Source organism: Lampetra fluviatilis, chromosome 7 (genome assembly GCF_964198595.1).
Source record: "Lampetra fluviatilis chromosome 7, kcLamFluv1.1, whole genome shotgun sequence".
Classification (NCBI taxonomy): domain Eukaryota; kingdom Metazoa; phylum Chordata; class Hyperoartia; order Petromyzontiformes; family Petromyzontidae; genus Lampetra; species Lampetra fluviatilis.
Genome location: NC_136281.1, coordinates 11,037,451 through 11,054,745, shown reverse-complemented (window position 1 = coordinate 11,054,745; position 17,295 = coordinate 11,037,451). Strand labels below are relative to the sequence as shown.

The 17,295-nt window shown below is 53.4% G+C and overlaps 1 protein-coding gene across 4 annotated transcripts in view; it reads left to right on the top strand.

The window, feature by feature from the left end:
- Positions 1–17,295, top strand: part of LOC144933568 (uncharacterized) — a 54,222-nt gene extending 36,927 nt beyond the window's left edge. For 2 of the 4 annotated variants that reach the window (XM_078858491.1, XM_078858490.1), the window contains 10 exons: positions 3,305–3,547; positions 5,837–5,896; positions 6,582–6,665; positions 8,109–8,161; positions 9,458–9,619; positions 11,864–11,988; positions 12,877–12,970; positions 13,552–13,923; positions 15,171–15,245; positions 15,708–17,295. In XM_078858491.1, coding sequence (XP_078714617.1) covers positions 3,313–3,547; positions 5,837–5,896; positions 6,582–6,665; positions 8,109–8,161; positions 9,458–9,619; positions 11,864–11,988; positions 12,877–12,970; positions 13,552–13,923; positions 15,171–15,245; positions 15,708–15,755 — 1,308 coding nt within the window. In that variant the 5' untranslated portion in view covers positions 3,305–3,312 and the 3' untranslated portion in view covers positions 15,756–17,295. The remainder of the gene's footprint in view (positions 1–3,304; positions 3,548–5,836; positions 5,897–6,581; positions 6,666–8,108; positions 8,162–9,457; positions 9,620–11,863; positions 11,989–12,876; positions 12,971–13,551; positions 13,924–15,170; positions 15,246–15,707) is intronic. The other 2 variants (XM_078858493.1, XM_078858492.1) reach the window with 1 other exon arrangement.

Sequence of the window (17,295 nt, the reverse complement as noted above, 5' to 3'; positions counted from 1 at the left end):
CCAATCGCCCTAATGAAGAAACCGCCCCTGGAGTTGATGTCGTTTTTCTGGTCCTCCAAGCAGCGCTGACTATGGTGGTTTACAGTACTATGTTGAACTTCTTTCGCACCGTACGTTGCCAATCAGAGGATGCGGGGGCAAGGACGACAAACTAAACACGAAAATCAGTTCTAAAGAAACGAGTTTTCACTCGAGATTTAAAAGTGCGTAGCTCCCAGTGGCTTAGTAGTATCAGAAGGGAGAGCGTTCCAGACGGCCGCAGAAGCGCATCTGAACGCCCATGATGGCTTGCCAAGAGCCGCTGCGAGGATGACCAGAGTTGGCGTGATGGTTTATCCTCATAGAGATCAACAAGGTGTTGTGGCTCCTTGGTGGCAAGCACTTTGTGTGTAATGAGTGCGACCTTATAGAACGGTCCATAGTTTGGGTTGCATGGCGACAATCGCACTGCTGTAGCTCGCCTTCAACGTATCTGTATGGGCCTCCATGGAGCTTGAGCTTCTATTAATCTCTGTCTCTCCATGATTGTGTGTCTCTGTATTTCTATGGGTCTCAATTCATCTCCCGAGTCTCTTTCTCTAAGGCTAACTATCTCTGTGAGTCTATGTGTATCGTGTTGTGCCTACGGGTTTACGATATGATTCATAGTTTGGAATGCATGGCCATCGTCGCACTACTGTGGCTAGTCTTTAATTTTCCGTTTTTGGAATAAGTCGTCGGTTTGACACTAACACGAAACTGAATGCGTACATCTCCCTTCCCGCGTGGATGAAATACTCGGTTTGTCCGAGTATATCCGACCACGCTTTTGCCTGGAAATGTTTCCCTTTATCAGGATAGGTTGGTTTATGAATTACAGTCCTATTTGATTGACATGCCATGCCGGAAGTAAAATAAAACACTGCAGCATTATACTCCGAATGATTACCCATGGCCACGGCTAACATTGGCGAGTGATGTCTGGCCCAGTACCGTGTGTGTGTGTGCGCGCACACGCGCGCATACTGGCCTTAATAGGTGCTCGCTAACACCACTTGGCCCAAAAGATTGTTCAGGCTATAAGGGGGATCTTTGTATGTGGATCTGTGTGGAGAGAGATTTTGTGTGTATGTGTTAGCTTGTGCGTGTGTGTGTGTTACTGCTCACCAGAGGTGGGACAAAGTCATTGTTATGCAAGTCCAAGTCGAGTCGCAAGTCATCAAATTCATGACTCGAGTCTGACTCGAGTCCAAGTCACATGACTCGAGTCCACACCTCTGCTGCTCACGTATACGAGTCTGTGTGGAACAGTTTGTGTGTGTGTGTATATAAGCAGTTTGTGTGTGTGTGTGTATATAAGCAGTTTGTGTGTGTGTGTATATAAGCAGTTTGTGTGTGTGTGTATATAAGCAGTTTGTGTGTGTGTGTATGTATATAAGCAGTTTGTGTGTGTGTGTATATAAGCAGTTTGTGTGTGTGTGTGTATATAAGCAGTTTGTGTGTGTATGTATATAAGCAGTTTGTGTGTGTGTGTATATAAGCAGTTTGTGTGTGTGTGTATGTATATAAGCAGTTTGTGTGTGTGTGTATATAAGCAGTTTGTGTGTGTATATGTATATAAGCGTGCGTGTGTGTGTGTATATAAGCAGTTTGTGTGTGTGTGTATATAAGCAGTTTGTGTGTGTGTGTGTATATAAGCAGTTTGTGTGTGTGTGTATATAAGCAGTTTGTGTGTGTGTGTATGTATATAAGCAGTTTGTGTGTGTGTATATAAGCAGTTTGTGTGTGTATATGTATATAAGCGTGCGTGTGTGTGTGTATATAAGCAGTTTGTGTGTGTGTATATAAGCAGTTTGTGTGTGTATATAAGCAGTTTGTGTGTGTGTGTATATAAGCAGTTTGTGTGTGTGTGTATGTATATAAGCGTGTGTGTGTGTGTATATAAGCAGTTTGTGTGTGTGTGTGTATATAAGCAGTTTGTGTGTGTGTGTGTATATAAGCAGTTTGTGTGTGTGTGTATATAAGCAGTGTGTGTGTGTGTGCATGTATATAAGCGTGCGTGTGTGTGTGTATGTATATAAGCGTGCGTGTGTGTATGTATATAAGCGTGCGTGTGTGTGTGTATGTATATAAGCGTGCGTGTGTGTATATAAGCGTGCGTGTGTGTGTGTATATAAGCGTGCGTGTGTGTGTGTATATAAGCAGTTTGTGTGTGCATGTATATAAGCGTGCGTGTGTGTGTGTATGTATATAAGCGTGTGTGTGTGTGTATGTATATAAGCAGTTTGTGTGTGTGCATGTATATAAGCAGTTTGTGTGTGTGTGTATGTATATAAGCGTGCGTGTGTGTGTGTATGTATATAAGCGTGCGTGTGTGTGTGTGTATGTATATAAGCGTGTGCGTGTGTGCATGTATATAAGCAGTTTGTGTGTGTGTGTATGTATATACGCAGTTTGTGTGTGTGTGTGTGGGGAATGGTGGTGTAGCGGTTATCGCGCAGCAATGCGAACCCGGTGACCCGAGTTGGATTCCCTCTCCCGGCCAACTGATCAGTGATGAATATCTGAACCTCCCCTTGATGGACCCCGCCTCAACTGAGTACCTGGTGCGGTGTGTGTAAACATCATAGGTGGGACAAAGTCATTGTTATGCAAGTCCAAGTCGAGTCGCAAGTCATCAAATTCATGACTCGAGTCTGACTCGAGTCCAAGTCACATGACTCGAGTCCACACCTCTGGTAAACATCGCCACTCGGGAGACAAAGGCGGCCGGACGTGAAGCTGATCACCCACCTCCTTCGCGTACCGTGCCGGCCTTCATAGATGCTCACTAACACCACTTGCCCCCAACAGTCTGTTCGGCTACACGGGGGATCTTTGTCTTTGTTTGACAGTGGCTGTGTATGCAGGTCTCTGTGGCAACAGATTGTGTGTGTGTACACAGTGGTTGTGTATGAAGGTCTGTGTGGAGACGGGTTGTGTGTGCATGTGTTCGCATGTGTGTGTACAAAGTGGTTGTGTATGAAGGTCTGTGTGGAGACGGGTTGTGTGTGCATGTGTTAGCGTGTGTGTGTGTACACAGTGGTTGTGTATGAAGGTCTGTGTGGAGACAGGTTGTGTGTGCGTGTGTTAGCGTGTGTGTGTGTACACAGTGGTTGTGTATGAAGGTCTGTGTGGAGACAGGTTGTGTGTGCATGTGTTCGCATGTGTGTGTACAAAGTGGTTGTGTATGAAGGTCTGTGTGGAGACAGGTTGTGTGTGCATGTGTTAGCGTGTGTGTGTGTGTGTGTGACGGGCCGCGTGTGTGTGTGTGTCCGTGCCTCAGCAGTGTAAATGCCGACCATGTTGGGCAAGCGATCGGAGATGCTGAAGGCGCGCGCCACGACGGGCCCCGTCTCGTGGAAGCGCTGGAAGGGCCCTCTGGGCGCCGGCATTGAGTCTCACTCCAACGGACACCACCACCACCACAACCACCACCACCAACAACAACAACACCACTCCCCGCACAACCACCACAGCGGCGGCGGGAGCAGCGGCGGTGGCGGCGTCCTGCAGAATGGACGAACAGGTGGGTCATGGGGTCGGGGGTCGGAGGTCGGATCGGGCCGGACCAGCTGGAGCTGCCACGGCAGGTTCGCGTCGGAGTGCATCATTATTCTGGGGCTAGTGAGTCCTGTGATCGGCCGTGATCTATCCACTGCTGGATAAAGGTCTCCCCAAGCTGTCGTCATTTCTTACGGCTCTGCGATGCAGCGTTCCATCCAGCTTTAGCGCAAGCGCGGATTTCACCGCTCCATCTCCTCGGTGGACGTTCCTTCTCATGGCGCGCTCCCCGGGAACTCGTGGAGAGTTTCCCGATGGAGACGAATTCCCTTCTCCCCCCCTCTACTCACACCAGAGGAACGTGGAATTTCCACCACTGGCTCAGAGCTACGAATGGAAGTGAACACACCTTGGCCAATCGTCACAGCGACAGCAGCTTGCGGGGGGGGGGGGTCTTATTTTGGGTGCCGCGGTCGTGGGTTCGACGCCTGCTGTATATTTGGAGTTTGCATGTTCTCCCCGTGGTTTTTCTCCAGGTCCTCCGTCTTTTTTTTTGTCCCTCCACATTTAGAATCAACATCACGCGTTCTGAGTATTTGGCTGCAATCAATGTCTACGTGGTAAGTCGCTTCGTTGAGCTAACATTTGTGGCCAGGTCGCCACACTCGCTTGAGCACGGGGACATTTTGACATTGAACAGTAAGATTGGTAGAAGAGATTGGTAAACTGGCCCTGGGTTTCCTGCTTCACCAACCCACAGTGACCAGCGTGTTGAGGTATGGCCAAACAAACCCCTTGACCGACACGGCATCGGCAGGCCTTTATTCAGCAGTGGATTGACAAAAGGCCGTACATCATCATTATTATCATTGCTTGTATATTGCATAAAACAGATTTCCATCAGAGGACTCTTTTTCATGGTAGACCTGAGTCAAAATCTAAAACACTAAACTATAAAACTGAACGATTTTTTTATTTTACCAGTTAAGGTCCACTGAGCTATGTAGTTTTTTATTCAGAAGCGACCCGGCCACAGATGACAGCTCAACGAAGCGACTTACCACGTGGAAATTGATTGCAGCCAAATACTCAGAACGTGTGATGTTCATTCTAAATGTGGAGGAAAAAAATAAAAACGGAGGACCTGGAGAAAAATGCACGCGACCACGGGGAGAAGATGCAAACTCCAAATATACAGTAGGCGTCGAACCCACGACTGCGGCGCCCAAAATAAGAACCCCCCCCAAAGTGGTGGCCCACTGGAGACGCTCACGATCATCGTTCCCTACTCGCTGATCGTCGTTCGTTCCATGCACTCGTCAAGTTCATTGAATTCACCGCAGTAATTGTACAACTTTCTGGAGTTCAACATCGGTGGGACGTTACACGCGCGGTTGTCGTGTTATTTGTGACGGCGTGCACTGCCAGAAGAAGCGGGACCACGTGACACGTGGTTGGTTTCGTCACGGGAGAGCAACTTCGACCTCTGACCTCTGACCTCGTGGCTTCAGAGGTCAGAGGCGCTGAGCTGACACCGCAGAGAGGCCTGGGTTTCGAATCCTGGTGTCGGCCACCTGTGATTCAACGTGATTCTCAAGTATGGCGAGTCGGGTGACTCAGCCGAGATGCCAAATTTCTCCACCAAAAAAAATCCATTGCATAAAGAAAAAATGTAGGTTTCCCTCAACTTAGCAAAAAAATTGAGTTCTGAGCTTTCGGCTTATCTGCCGCGCGATGGGTAACTCTATACGAGGGCGCGTGGGGGAGTGCAATGCCTCTCGTGTGAAGAAGAGGTCGCGGGGATCTCGGAATGGATCTCACCCGAGAAGTATTTCTGTGATATCACCTTTCTCGGGCTGTTGTCTCGCACAGGTTGATGCACTGCTCTCTGCAAGAGTGACAAAGGGGTACCCCGTCTGGGGACACGGTGCCGATGGCACAGTTGGAATGAAATGGGAAAAGAGACTAAATTGTGTTTTTGACATTCCCATTTTTACTTAAAACTTTCACATTTTAAAAAGGTGGCTCGGTGGTAGAGCGAGCGGCTCGCAATCGGAAGGTTGCAAGTTCACATTCTGGTTGAGGAGAGATTAATCATTGCCCACTTTGTGTGGACGTCAATAATTGGTTGTCCTATGGATCGACTTCGTATCTGCCATAGGAATGTGTATTTTGCACCGTTTGTTCATGGTTATAATCCATAGAGTGAGCAACAAAATCAATGACTTTTTCAAAAGAGAGTTTGCGGCTGGCTCGGTTGTTGGTGGGTGCTTCTTGCTGTCCTTTGACCTCAGGGTTGTGGTTTCACCCCCAGGGGGCGGAGGCATCCGTGTGGGTTCGGCTTTCCAGGCCACGATCCCAGAATTCAGCCCCGGTGAGTGACGGCACGGCACCCGACACAACCAACCTGGCACATCTGCACGGCACGGAAACCCATCGTCGCCAACCAAACAAAGTTTTCCTCGTATATCCTCTATAGGCTAGCCGACTGAGCGCACTCAACCAGGAACAGATGCTTCCTGGCATAGCCTCCTTAACCTTTTCCCGTTCCGATGACGTATGTGTACGTCATCAGTTTTTCTTCCGATTCCGCCCGGATGACATATGTGTACATCATCAAAACGAAACTGGAAGAAAAAAGAAAATTACTTTATCGGTACCGAGGTTTTCACGAGGCCGTGCGGGAGGGTGTGTGGCACAGTTTGGCGCCGGCTATCATAGAGTGCGGTCGTGTCGCTACAGTTCTCTGCGGTGAGTACGGTGTCTTTAAAAACAACGGCGCCATGCCTCCTCTAATTAAAATTAACGCAACTTGCAGACATCTCGGAATGGGGAAAGGTTAATATAACAAACCTGGCACTGCCTTCCTGATAAACACTCAGTGGCTCAGCCAAACCCATTATGTGCAACCCAACACAGCCTCCCCTGCACTGCCGACCTGGCCGAGCGCACACAGCATGGCACGGCCGCTCCTCTCGTTGTGAAACCTCCCCTCTCTCGGGCGTTGCCGCCCATTCTGCGTCCCTCCCTCCCTCCCGCGTGTGCGCGTGGGATCACAGTGATGCCGCGTGAGCGCACCAGGGATCGCGACAGGGACGACGTGCCGGTGTGGTCGCCTCACCACTCCATCCCCGAGGAGCAGCGTGAGTGCCCGCTCGCTCGCTCGCTCGCTCCCCCGACTGCTCCCTGGCAGTCCCCTCCCGTGGGGTTTGGTGGTGGCGTCGTCAACCAGAAAGGAGTATCTGCTGCTGCTGCTGATATTGCATCTGATAATAATGAATTAACTGTGGCTTATATGTATTCTTTTATATATATATGTGTGGAGTCATTCGTGAAAATTGACAATTAAAACGCTGCGGACGTTGTAACATCGCGCACAGTTTCCCGCACACGTCAGCGCGGGAAAAAAACGCAGACAAGCGGGAAGGTGGCAGTGTGTCCACACGCTCTGTGTTGCTGCACTGGGATGTGCGCGGCCACTTCCGTTCTCGAGCCCTCGAAACACGTGGGAGGAAACCCGGGGGGTGCCCGGAGAAATCCCACACGTGCGAGAGGAGGGGGGAAGGGGGCAACGCTCAATCCCCGTAAAGACAGAATATATGTAATCCGCTTGCTGTACCGCCATCGTTCCCTGGCAAGCCGGGGGATGGTGACTTCGGCCCCCGCGGGTAGGGAGGGAGTCGCACGTGTTCGTGCGCGCGATCCACCAACCCCCAGCGCTGCATTGCTGAAGGATCTGGTCACGGAGCGTGAACCACCATCACGCGAACTCCGGTCGTCCTCGCAGCAGCAGCAGCAGCCGCGACTTTTGGCTGGCCATCGAACAAAGACGGCTACTGCATCGCGGCGCGCTTTCATTTGCGCTCTTGCGGCCGTCTGGAACGCTCCTCGTTCCGATCTTTGGAGGCCACTGGAGCTATGCACTTTTAAATCACCTGGATTGAAAACTCATTCCTTTAGAACTGCTGTTTGTTGTGTTTAGTTTGCTGTCCTTCGCACCGCACCTCCGATTAGCACTGTTGGCTACGTACGGTGCGAAAGAAGTTCAACGTACACACACACGCACCATTAGGGGCCTAGAGGCCACGTGCAGCATAACCAGCAGCGCCCACGGCGCACTCCACGTACCCCAGCCGCTCGCCCGCAGACAACCCGAGCCCCGTCGTGCCCATGAAGGGCGCCACGGTGGCTAGGAGATGTTAACTACCTCGCCTGGTATACAGGAGGTCGTGGGTTCAATCCCAACCCGGACGCCTGCTGCTGTATATGTGGAGTTTGCATAACTCTCTCCCTGTGGTCGTGTGGGTTTTTCTCCGGGTCCTCCGGTTTTTTCCCTCCACATTTAGAATCGACGTGCGTTTAAGAGTATTTGGCTGCTATAAACATTTTCACGTGATAGGCCTCTTCGTTGAGGTCAGGTCACTTCTGAAAAAGAGCTACGTAGCTCAGTGTGGGCCTCATCTGCTAAAGTAAAACATAAAACGATGGATTTAAATGGAAGGGAGAGAGCGAGCAAGCGGGGATTTCGATTGTAAGCTACGGCCAGCGGCGCTCACCGCCGGACGTGCTGTCGGTTGTCGTTGCAGTGGACGAGTACCTGTCCGTCGCCAAGGAGGTGCACGGGTACAGCACGGAGCAGGTGAGGGTGGCAGTGCGCTCCACGTGCCGTGTGTGCGCGCGCTGTGCGCGTGTGCACCGCTGAGTTATGCGGATGATATGAACGCGGCGACCCGAGTTTGACTCCTTCTCATGGCCAACACCAGTGACTATTAGCTGGACTAATGCTGCGCCTCCCCTAGGCCGACTCGGCCTCAAATGAGTACCTGGTGCGGTGTGTAAACATCGCCACTGGGGTGACAAAGGTGACCGAGCGTGGCGCTGCTTACCCACCCCCTCGTGTGCCGTGCCCATCTTCATAGGTGCTCGCTAAAAGCACTTGCCCCAATAGTCTCTTAAGGCTATGCTGGGGATCTCTTTGTCTTTGTGCGTGCTGCTTGTGTTGCGGGTACTGCGTGCGCAGGCCGTGTGTACTGCGTGGACTGTATTCTGCACTTAATGAGGAGTCCTTTTTCAGCTTGTGGTATGAGCGAGGTCAAAATTACGAAAGAGAAAATGAACTTTGACCGGAAGACTGTATTCTGCTTCTTGGCCCTGGCACTGCTTATCGGCTCTACCATTTACAGCAGCCTGTCCCATGACTCGAGCTCAGCTTCAATATCATACATGGAATAGGCGTGCACCATTGGAGAGGTGTGTGGCCGGGGTGTGCTGTGAATGTCAGCCAGCTCCCCGCAATAATCTCTTATCATCATCATCAGCGCCCTCATCGCCATCGTAATTACATACACCCAAATCGTCTCATAATCTCATAAACCGTGCTCAACTCCCTAAATGTGTTCAACTTTGAATAACAAAACAGATAAGCGGACAATACGTTTCCTTCATGTATCTGTCTCTCGACAGAAAACAAATTAAAGTAGTTCTTATGCAACCCATCAACCCCGCGGCCCTCTGGGAGTGTATCATTTCAGCAACATTGATTCAGTTCACGCAAACTCTGGACCGGTTTCGGCATACAGTGTCTCATCAGCAGAGTTGGGCTTTGCTTGAACTAACGCTGGTTAACCGGCCAAATACTACGGGCAAGGACTCCCCTCCCCCCCACTTTAAGATTCAGCTCCTGTCCCCTCCCCATCTAAATTTTCACGTCCCCACTCGTGGTGCCCTCCTGGGTATGGGGCCGTGAGCCCCGTCTTTCCCCCCCCATCACCGTGCCCTGTCGCCCTGGCCTGCTGTTCCGCAGCACCTTGTGTTCCCCGCTTTGTTACCGGGCTCGCGTTGAGCTGTGAAAAAAAATATATAGCAATGTTAAAAAGCTCCCGATGATTTTGCACGACAACTCTGACGGCCGCGTGACGTCGTGGTCGCTCGCCAGGCGCTGGGGCTGCTGCTGTGGCACGCGCACAACATCGAGCGCTCGCTCGCCGACATGCCCAACTTCGCTCCCGACGCCGACGAGTGGGGGGAGACGGAGCGCGCCCTCTTCGAGCAGGCGTACGGCTTCCACGGAAAGAGCTTCCACCTCATCCAGCAGATGGTACCACCCCCCGCCTCCCCCCCCCATCACGCACACGGGGGATACACATGCATCCTTGTCATCGTCGTCACCATCACCATGTGCTACGGGGACGGATGCATCTTCTCCACCGTCATCATCATCACACAGGAAATAAGATTAAACCTCATCCAGCCTTTTGTGCATTATGCAGAAAAAACCAGCAGCAGTTCCTGAAGAACTGCATTGCGGGTTCTATTGTCGAAGGTTACCGTCAAAAATCGAATGTGAGACCACCTGATAGCGGCAACAGCAGCGATGCAGCGATAGACAACTGTGGACCGGTTTCCTTCTCGTTAGGACTCATCAGCACAGTAGAACAAATCAGAAATGTCTGTTTGGACACCATCTATGTGGAGTCCCCACATCCACACACGGGGGGCCCCATTAGCTTGGCTCGTGCTAACAGGAACCACGTCCGTAAAAGAAAAAGCCAGGAGGACCGCAATGGACTTCTTCAGGAAATGCAACTCGTTTTGTTGATGATGCACAAAGGCCGCGTTGCCCTTTGCCCCCGTGTCCGTGTCATTTGGAATCCTTGGCAGCGCTGGAGGTGACCCCCATCCACAGACACCTTCCCACGGTCATCAGTCGCAAGTTCGCCGCCCGGCGCGTGTCGCCTCAAGGCCACCAATTGTGGTTCCTCAAGTGTAGGCCAGCGGCGATGATGCCGGGGATACTCACATGGCATCGTGGGTAATTCCCATGATGCTGTGCAACTTCTAAACTGTCATTTTTGGTTAGGCATTAGTGGTAGGGTTGTAGATCATACACACGACTAGCTTGCGTTAGGTTTAGTGGTTGGGTTGTAAATCACATGACTTGCTTGGGTCAGGGTTCGTGATGTACATGCACAGCCCTTGTTGTCAATCCATTGCTGGACGAGGGCCTCGCCGCAACCTGCAGAACATCGAGGTAATTGGACCATACTTCACCACGCTGCTCAGTGCAGGTTGGTGAAGGCGGGGAGGATAGATGCTGGAGCGCAGTGCAGTACAACGATGATTTTGCAGCGCTTATCTCTGCTGACAACGTGGCACCGCAGCGGCCTACAGCACCTGCGTTCACCTGCGTTATGCACGGTGGACGCCCATCCGAGCTCTACCCAGACTGAGCCCTGCTTAGCTCCCGAGATCTGACAAAGAGGGGACGTTTGCGCGCGGTGTGGTGAGAGGCGCGGTTCCTGTGGTGAGCGTTGTCCGTCGCATCCACGGCGAGCTTGGGCGCCTTGCCGCGACCGTAGCCGGGTCCACAGGTGTCCATTCGCCACAGTTGATGGACGACGAGCAGCCCTCAATCACCTTGAGCGTTACGGTGGCTAGGAGATGTTAACCACCTCGCCGGGTATACAGGAGATCGTGGGTTCAATCCCGACCCTGACCGCCCGTATGTTTGGAGTTTGCTTGTTCTCCCCGTGGTCGCAAGGATTTCTCTCTGGGTCCTCCGGTTATTTCTTCCACATTTAGAATCAAAATGCTTTTAGAATATTTGGCTGCTATACATTTCCCCGCTTCGTTGAGCTATCATTTGTGGCCGGGTCACTTCTGAAAAAGAGCTACATAGCTCAGTGAGGCTCACCTGGTAAAATACAAAATAGTTTATAGTTTAGTTTGTCCAAGACACGCTGCTGCTGGCGCTGCTGCACACTCTCTTTTATTGGCTCAATATCTATGGCTGTGCGACTCACAGATGGCAGTGAGGTGGTGACCGCCGAGCTGCTCTCTCCCTTAAACGTTTTTGGCCACTCTTCAGGTCAGGTTACGCCCTCTCGGGGAACATACGCGCATCTCAGAAAAGGGTCTCCTTTTTCAGACTTTTGGTGAACTGCTCATCCTTGTGAGATTTTGTCTTGGTTGTCGCGTTCTAAACGAAGCCAACGCATTCACCTCGCTGAATGAATCGTATGATGGTGATGATGATGATGACAGTGGGGTAGTGCAGTGATGCACCCAGCCAAAGGAGGAGGCAAATATTCTTTCCTTACCAACATTGTTTCTGTGCACCTATATGAATGCATACACACACACATACGTGCGCACACGTTCACGTTCATTTTTTAGACGGGGGGGGGGGGGGGGGGGGTGGGCAACTGCCCTCTTGGCCCCGCATGGCGTACCCCAAGCCTCTAATGCCGCTGCTGCTGCTGTCGCACTCGTTCCCCTCCTGTCGCGTGCCTCATCCCCGGTGGCTCTTCCCGCCTGGTCCCGTCGCGCGTTCCCCTGGAAGCTGCCGGGAAAGTCGATCGGCAGCCTCGTGCGTCACTACTACACGTGGAAGCAGACGCGCACGCGCACCAGCGTCATGGACCGCGAGGAGCGCAGGCAGGCGAGCCGGCGGGCGCAGCTGCACAGGTGAAGCACGGGGAGCACGGCCGGTCGCTCGCCCCCCTCACCCCCGCCCACTTTACACCCTCGTCATCATCGTTGGCATGGCGACATGGCCCACGATTTCGCGGTTTGGATATGGCGGGCCGCCCCTGCTTTTGGCTAACCATCGAACAAAGACAGACACCGCATTGCGCGCTTTCAGATGCGCTTCTGCGGCCGTCTGGAACGCTCTTGCGTCCGATATTAGGAAGCTGCTGAAGCTATGCACTTAGAAAATGATCTCAATTGAAAATTCATTTCTTTAGAACTACTTTTTTATGTTCAGTTTGTTGTCCTTCCCCCGCACCTCTGATTAGCACAGTTGGCTACGTATGGTGGGAAAGAAGTCCAACACACACACGTACAATACTGCGGTGCGTGCGTATTGACCACGATGTACGACGCGCCGTGGATAGTCGAGATCCTGAGATGTTGTTCAAATAAAGAGCAGGTCCATTGTGTGCCGGCATCGTGGTCCAAAATTAGAAAAATTACTCGGCAGATAATATGATTAGGAAACGCACGGAACACACGGCAGATTGTCGCTCCACACTGTGAAAACTTGGCAGGACCCTCGTGAAAAAGAGTCGTGAGACTCAGCGAGGCTTTCCTGGGTAAACAAGCAGAATAATAATCACCACTTTTACTAACACCACCATCACCGATATCGCAATCACCACCACCAGCACCCCCACTATCATTGCCAGTAACCACGATGATTACCACCATCATCACCTTCATTACCATCAACACGGTCGCCACCGACACTTATCGTTCTCGTCACCGCCCCCACCACCACCACCGTCACCGTCACCACAACCGTCGCTGCCATCGTCGTCACTCCCACTGTCACCACGCTCTCCCCACCGGCAGTGACGAGGAGCTTGACGGAGCGCAAGAGGAGGAGGACGAGGAGGATAATGCCAGCGACAGCGACTACCACCCCTACAAGAAGATGAAGAGGGAAGTAAGTGCGCCCGCCCTCCTCTGACATGGGTGCAATGATGGTGTGGTCACCGTCAGCATTCCGTGTGGCGACTTCGTGACACACAAGAGAGCAATCCCCGCCAATTTCTCCCATTTGATGGGGTCTATCTGTAAAAATGTTGACTTTTTTGAGTGCACGTGCAAATCTGCTGGAAAAGCCTGTGGAAGTTTCATGGCGTCCGTACGATATTTGGCAACACTAAAATGAGCGTTTTCCGCCATCAGCACAATCCACTTCCCACCCGTGTGGCGTGCACGACCAGCAGTCGCGCCCGGGTGTCCGGGTTGGTTAGTGCAGTGCGCGCATAGAGTGCAGTGACGCCGTTTCCCCCGCATGTTGTGCCGTGTCGTAAAAGCCCGCTCGCAAACGACATCCACTTTAAACAGCCTTCGCAGATAACCTGGGATATGGTCTCCCTGCGGATGTACCGTACAGTCGTCGCTTTACGCAGACGTGCATCGTAAACGCATGCGTGCACACGCGTGCTCATGCAAAGGCGTACTCTTACACGCACGTGCTCGTACGCGCGCACGAACTCACGCGCGAACTCACGCGTCCAGGAGCACCGCCGGCGATCCCGCGCAGGCCGAAGCCGCGCGGTGCAGAGACGAGACGGGCCGCCGGCCTCGCCGCCCCCCCGGCACCGGGCCCACCGCGCCCACCACCACCACCACCACCACTCGGGCCGCGACCGCCGCCACCCGCCGCGCCACATGTACCTGGAGCAGTCCGACCTGCAGGTGGTGGTGGCGGCGTGCTGCCCGCCCGCCACCGACAGCCGTCCCGCCTGCGGGGATGCCCGGCCCGGCGAGGCCGGGGGTGGCGCCACGGCCGTCGGCGCAGGTGCCGCAGTTGCCGCAGTTGGTGCAGGCGGCGCGTCGTCCTCGCTGACTGTGCGTCTCGACACGCAGATCGTGGATCTCAAGAAGCAGGTACCGCCGGCGCATCGGGGAGGCCCGTCTAGAACTAAACTACGTAGCAGCAGGCAAATAATCGAAACGTGAGTTTGTTCTAAACGTGGAGGGGCAGAACGGGAGGGACCCGCAGAGAAATCTACGCGGCCCACGTGGGGAGAGAGAACAGGCGGACTCCAAATATGTCTATAATACGGATGAAAAACTATTTTTATTTTAACAAGGCCCATTTTTCAGAAGTGGCCACAAATGATAGCTCAACGAAATTACCTTATCGCGTGGAATTTGATAGCACGTTGATTTTAAATGTGGAGGTAAAAACCGGAGGACCCGAAAACCCCAAATACACAGCGGCAGGTGTCGGGGACGGGATCGAACCCACTAACCTCCTGCATACCAGGCGAGATCGTCAACATCTCGCCACCGCGGCGCCCCTGTCACTGGGCCCCGGCCTCTAACAGCTCAGTACACCTCCCGCCCAGTAGTAGCGGGGCCGTGAGTGTTGGCCTGTCAGCTGTTGCCCTTCCTTGAAGCCCCCCCCCCCCATTACCGTACTCCGTAGGTGTTCACATTCGTGCTGCTGCTGCAGTGTGGCTCTCCGATGTAGTTTTTTTGGATCGTACCATGGCACGATGTCCGGCGTTTCGGCCCGCTCCACGTGCCGAGAGCTTCTTCAGGAACTGATCAAATTGAAGAAGAAGCTCCCTGCCGCCACACGGAGCGAAAAGTCGGACGTTGATTTTGTTTCCGAACGGCGCGCGGTACGTCCCGAGAACACGTCGGGAGGAGAGCCGTTACCGTAGCGTCACGTGTGGTGGCGGTGGTTATGGACCACCGCTTCGTGGGCACAGTCTTATGGTGGTCCAACAGGCGCCACGTGCTTCAGACGGACAAGGCGCTCGCCTTCATGTGTAACCGTTGGTTTCCTGGTAAGGTGGAGTGGTGGTGCAGCGGTTGGCTTACTGCGTTTACGGAGCCAGCGACCGGAATTCGATTCCCAGCCACGGCCAACGTCGGTGGCGAGGCGATGCCTGAACCGGGTCCTGGGCCTACCGAGTTTGACGGTCTTATATGACTACCTGGTGCTGATACTGCACCAGGCACTCGTATGGGGGGGTGGTTCTGACCACAGCACCATGTCGCGTGCTGTTCTGTTATTAATAAGTGCTCATTACCAGCACTTGTCGTCACAGCCTGCAAGGATCAACACAGGATGTTGTCTCTGTGTGCGCGCCTGCGTTCGTGTGTACATGCGTGTGGCACAGGCGCAAAAGATGAAGCAACACAACAGCTCGCTGAAGCAAAAGCTCAAGGATGGGGTGTCGGCTTACCGCCCGCAGGTGCGTGCGTATACGTGTGTGTGTGTGTGTACAGGTGTGAGCTGGAGTCTACCCAGCACCTCACTCGGAATCCCGAGTGCGTTGCAGTAATCAATAGGCACTCGCTGACAGCACTTGCCATGACACCCGGGGTGCGTGTGCGTACGCACACGCGTGTGCAGTGGGGAGCAGGAGTGTCGTAGGGAGCAGTGGCTGTCGCACTGCTCTATGAACCCTGCAATCCGAGTTCAATTTGCGGCCAAACTTCGGTGATGAATGTCTGAACCGGTCCTGGGCCCTCCCCAAGGTCGACTCGGCCTAAAATGAGCACCTGGTGCGGTGTGTAAGTATCCGCATTGGGGAGACAAAGGCGAGCGGGCGTGGTGCCGTGCAGGCCTTAGTAGGTGTGCGCAAACAGTACCCAAGAAGTCCGTTGAAGGCCAACACGCGGGAGGATGTCTTTGTCTTTGTGTGCTGCTGCAGGTGAGTGGCGCCAAAGCAGCAGGATTCCTGACGTCTTCGCGCAGGTGATGGATGAAACGGAAGCCAGGGAGCCCCGCCCCCGCCCCCTGCTGGTGGGGCAGCGTCACGAGAGGCAGCCTCACTAGGGGCAGCGTCACGAGGGGCAGCGTCACTAGGGGCAGCGTAGAAGAAGTGCTCCACGGTGAGCACTGTCAGTTCAGAATGCACGGCGGTTTGTGGGGTGGCTCCAATCGGAGTTCCGTGCGGTCGACTGGTCGCCCGCTGCCCGGTCCTTCACGACTTCCCGCTCGCCCTTGTTCATCGGTACCAAGTCCGACGGCGAGGCAGAGTTAGTGCTGAAGGATGAATAAAAAAAAATTTGAAATGAAAGCGCGCGAAAGAAACCTGTGGAAGAACTGCCCTTCCTCGAAATTTTGATTACACCTCGACATCAACGCTGGCGACAAAACTAAACGAAGTCGAGAAATGCACACATCACCTCTGTCGTGCAGAAGAACCACCGACGCTGCTGCTGCTGCTCGTGCAAAACAAACGTCGATAAAAACGTACTTTGGCACTTTGGCCGATTTCTGAGAGCTGTGAAGACGTGCAGATCTACAGCGGCGGGTCCTCGTTCCTCCCACCCGGCGTGGGAGTGGGGCCCACCAGCGAACTCTTCTAGCCGAGCGTGGATCCCTTTGTTGAGGGCCGGAGCCGAATGAGCTCGGTGAAGGCCCTAGCCTCGGTGGGGGGGGGGGGCGGAGGTGGCGGAACGGAATGCCCCCCTTGTGTCGCACGCGATTGCGGCCTCGCCCAGCTAGTTCACCGCTCGCCGCTGGGGTCATGGTCGGCGGGACGCTTGAGAGCCATGAGCGCGATGCGGCGGCGTTTGTGAACTCGCGCGATGCCGTGACTCCGTTCCCGCACCGCCGTGCGGTCGCGGCACTGCGGGAACGCGTCGCCAGAGTCGCTCTGCGGCAGCGGCAGTAGCAGCAGCAGGCGGCGAGCGGCAAGCGGAGCGCCGCGGTCGTGAGCTCTGGCCTCGTCAGGATTTTAGAAGTTGAAAAGCACCGTGATCTTAACTGCGGCCGCGTGCAGCGTGCGCACGAGCGGAGCGCGTGGCGAGATTGTGGACTAGCACCTCCTCCTGTTTGATTCGATTCCACGTTGACTGACGGATACCGAGCAGCGTCGCTCGCCAACAGAGCCGCGCACACGTACACGTGTTTGTCTTGCTTGGAGTGAGGTCACCCTGGTGTGTGATGCGCCGCTTATACAGGTCAGACTCTGGACTCAACTTATGGACATTTAGTTCCCAAATATAACAATGATTATAAAAGAATGAATATTAGCAATGTTTTTTTTTCACATTTCAGTGTGCTTTAACATATCTTGACTTTAAAAAATCACGCTCAAATGTCACGATGTGGACATGAACAAACAAAAAAACCTCTGCGTATGATTAAGGTGACGGTGTCATTTACAGAAAGATTCCTCGACACGTGCTGCCTCATTGGGACGGACGAGTTCATTGATGAACTCCCCCCCCCACCTGGACGAGTCCATTGTAGACCCCCCCCCCCCCACCTGGACGAGTCCATTGTAGACC